The sequence below is a fragment of the Buceros rhinoceros genome, unplaced genomic scaffold (assembly GCF_000710305.1).
Source record: "Buceros rhinoceros silvestris isolate BGI_N320 unplaced genomic scaffold, ASM71030v1 scaffold19840, whole genome shotgun sequence".
In the NCBI taxonomy this organism is placed as follows: domain Eukaryota; kingdom Metazoa; phylum Chordata; class Aves; order Bucerotiformes; family Bucerotidae; genus Buceros; species Buceros rhinoceros.
Window position 1 is genome coordinate 455 of NW_010390390.1, and position 305 is coordinate 759.

The window sequence follows — 305 nt, forward strand, 5'->3', positions numbered from 1 at the left end:
CATCCAAACCGCGAAAGAAGACCTGCCCCAGATACCAGATCTGCGGACTGCTCCTCAGCGCGCTGCTCATTGCTCTTATTCTGATCTTTTTTGGTGTCAAATTTCTCTGGAACCCAACACCTAGAAAAGTAAGTAAAAACTCTCTCACCCAGCGTTTCCAAGTGCCGCTTCCCCAGACAGAGCTGTTCCCCCCCGCCTCAACTCACTGAGACTTTTAACTACACCCCGAAAGCCAGGCAACTTAACAAAATGCATTTGCTTAGACCACAAGTATTCATGGGACTTTTAAAAATCTTTGTATTATT

At 45.9% G+C, this 305-nt stretch overlaps 1 protein-coding gene across 1 annotated transcript in view; it reads left to right on the forward strand.

Annotated features, from left to right (window-relative positions):
• The window catches only part of TNMD (tenomodulin), a 9,000-nt gene that overhangs the window by 314 nt on the left and 8,381 nt on the right, over nucleotides 1-305 (forward strand). The window contains exon 2 of the mRNA XM_010137721.1: nucleotides 1-128. Within this exon, the coding sequence (XP_010136023.1) occupies nucleotides 1-128 (128 nt within the window). The remainder of the gene's footprint in view (nucleotides 129-305) is intronic.